The 2,051-nt window shown below is 68.2% G+C and overlaps 1 protein-coding gene across 1 annotated transcript in view; it reads left to right on the forward strand.

Annotated features, from left to right (window-relative positions):
* The window catches only part of MNEG_11556 (hypothetical protein), a gene marked incomplete at both ends in the record, with an annotated part of 2,472 nt that extends 687 nt beyond the window's left edge, over positions 1-1,785 (forward strand). Inside the window, 3 exons of the mRNA XM_014039973.1 lie at positions 149-285; positions 473-595; positions 970-1,785. Coding sequence (XP_013895427.1) covers positions 149-285; positions 473-595; positions 970-1,785 — 1,076 coding nt within the window. The remainder of the gene's footprint in view (positions 1-148; positions 286-472; positions 596-969) is intronic.
* Between the last annotated feature and the right edge of the window lie 266 nt (positions 1,786-2,051).

Consider the following 2,051-nt stretch of genomic DNA (forward strand, 5'->3'; position numbering starts at 1 on the left):
TTGTACGGCCCGTCGAGCCCTCACCACCGCCTATGCCTTAGCCCGTTGCCGACCCCCCCCCCCCGGCCGCCCGCCACGTCACTGCCAACCGCAGGGGCAGCCGCGGCCTCTGCCGCGCTGGCTCTCTGCCTGCTCGCCGCCTGCGCAGCCGCGCAGCAGGGCGGCCAGCCGGGCGACGGCGGCCTGCCGGGCAACAAGCAGGTCTCCCCTGGCCTCAGCTACGTGCTTTTGCGGGAGCGCATCCAGGACAGACTGGACCTGGAGGACTGCAGCGCCATCTGCCAGGTGCGCCCGCGCGGCCACGTCCCGGGAGCCCTGAACTCATGAGCCCGCAACCCGCGCGGTGCACCCAGAGTTTCAGAAAGTGGGGCAGGACGCAATCCCCGGGGTACGTCGGCGCTCGCCGTGCTGCCGGCCTTCGGCTCGTGGTCGCCGCCGGTGATTGGCAGCCGTAAACGCCAACCCGCCGCAGGTGGAGGTTGGCTGCATCGCCTGGACGTACCGCCGCTCGCTGCGCACCTGCTACTTTGGCTACGAGCTGTGGTCGCGGGCCCTGGTGCCCAGCACGGACGCCGTCAGCGGGCAGCCCAGCCAGGTTGGGCCCAGGGCTAGAGGGCGGGGGCGGGTGGCGTGCACGTGGGGCGGCGGCACCGGGAGCTTCTGTGTGTTTTTTGGCCCCGCAGCTCCAGGGGGGACATGTCCCCTTTTAGCGGATGGCCTTGCAAATACATCTGACACATAAGGGGATCCGAAGTTGATTCGATGGTGCGGGTAGCCCCTCCCCATGGATTTCACACACAGCAAACCCCTTTGTCTGAGCAGTGCAAACATGCATGCACACACTTGCAAACGCGTGGGCACACATGTACACACACACACACACACACACACACACACACACACACACACTCACAGTCGCACTCGAACACATTTTACTCCCCCCGCCCTTACCACAACCCTCACCCGCAGGTGTTCACCCCCGACAGGATCGACTGCACCTCCCAGGTCGTCGTCGGCGGCGACTACACCTCAGGGGAGACGAGCCACACCCAGACCCCGACCGTCGGCGCGTGCGCCATGCTGTGCGCGGGCACATCCATCCGGCGCTGCGTCGCGTGGACGTGGCGCCCGGCGCTGCGGAATTGCAGCACGACGTACACGCTGACGGGGCGCGTGACTAAGGACAAGGACGCGATCAGCGGGCTGACGGGGTCCTGCGGGCCGTCGAGGCGGCCGCCGGGGTACGGCCGCGCCGGCATTGGCATGCAAAGCAGCGGCGGCGCCGCCCTGCTCGGCGTCAACGGTTCGGCGCAATACCCGCCGTCCAGGCAGCGGGCTTACGTTCAATACGGGGTCCGCCAGCGCACCCCCAAGCCCGCGCCCGCGCCCGCGGCGCCCGGCGGGGCTGCGGGCGCGGGCGCGGCGGCGCCCGCGTCGAAGCTTACCGTCCCGGGGGAGCTGCAGGCGGTGTGCAAGAAGCTCTCCCTCGACGCGGCCTTTGACAACGCGATCGAGGACGTCTCGCAGTTTGCAAAGGATATGGAAGCTCAGGTGGTCACCAAGTTTGCGACCGACCTGACGGCCCGCAAGGAGGCCGTCCGCACGGCGTTCAAGGCGGCGCTCAAGGGCGTGGCGCCGGGCGACAAGAAGGCGCTGGAGAAGGCGATCGTGGGCGCGGTGGCGGCGGTGGTGCCGAGCGCGAAGGGCGGCGCGGTGCTGCTGGATGGGTGGCGCGTCGGGTTTGCGAATCTGATGTGGGAGTCTCTCAGCACGGACTGCTTTTAAGCGGTTACGATGGCGGCCGGCGGTGGGCAACGGCATCAAATGCACACCTGCTGTGCTGCGGCGCTGTGGGCTGGACCAGCCGTGTCATCCCAGATAGAGAGTGGCGGGACGGGTGGGACGCAACCCTCACCCGCCCCTGTGCACAGCTCGTTGCGCCCATCGCACCGATCCTGTGATCGGCCGCGCAAGAACTGTGGTTTGTGACGGCCCAATGCCAGGTTGGCTGCCAGGCTGTACCCCACAGCATGCCTGCCAATCATGGATGC

Source organism: Monoraphidium neglectum (genome assembly GCF_000611645.1).
Source record: "Monoraphidium neglectum strain SAG 48.87 unplaced genomic scaffold scaffold02800, whole genome shotgun sequence".
In the NCBI taxonomy this organism is placed as follows: Eukaryota; Viridiplantae; Chlorophyta; class Chlorophyceae; order Sphaeropleales; family Selenastraceae; genus Monoraphidium; species Monoraphidium neglectum.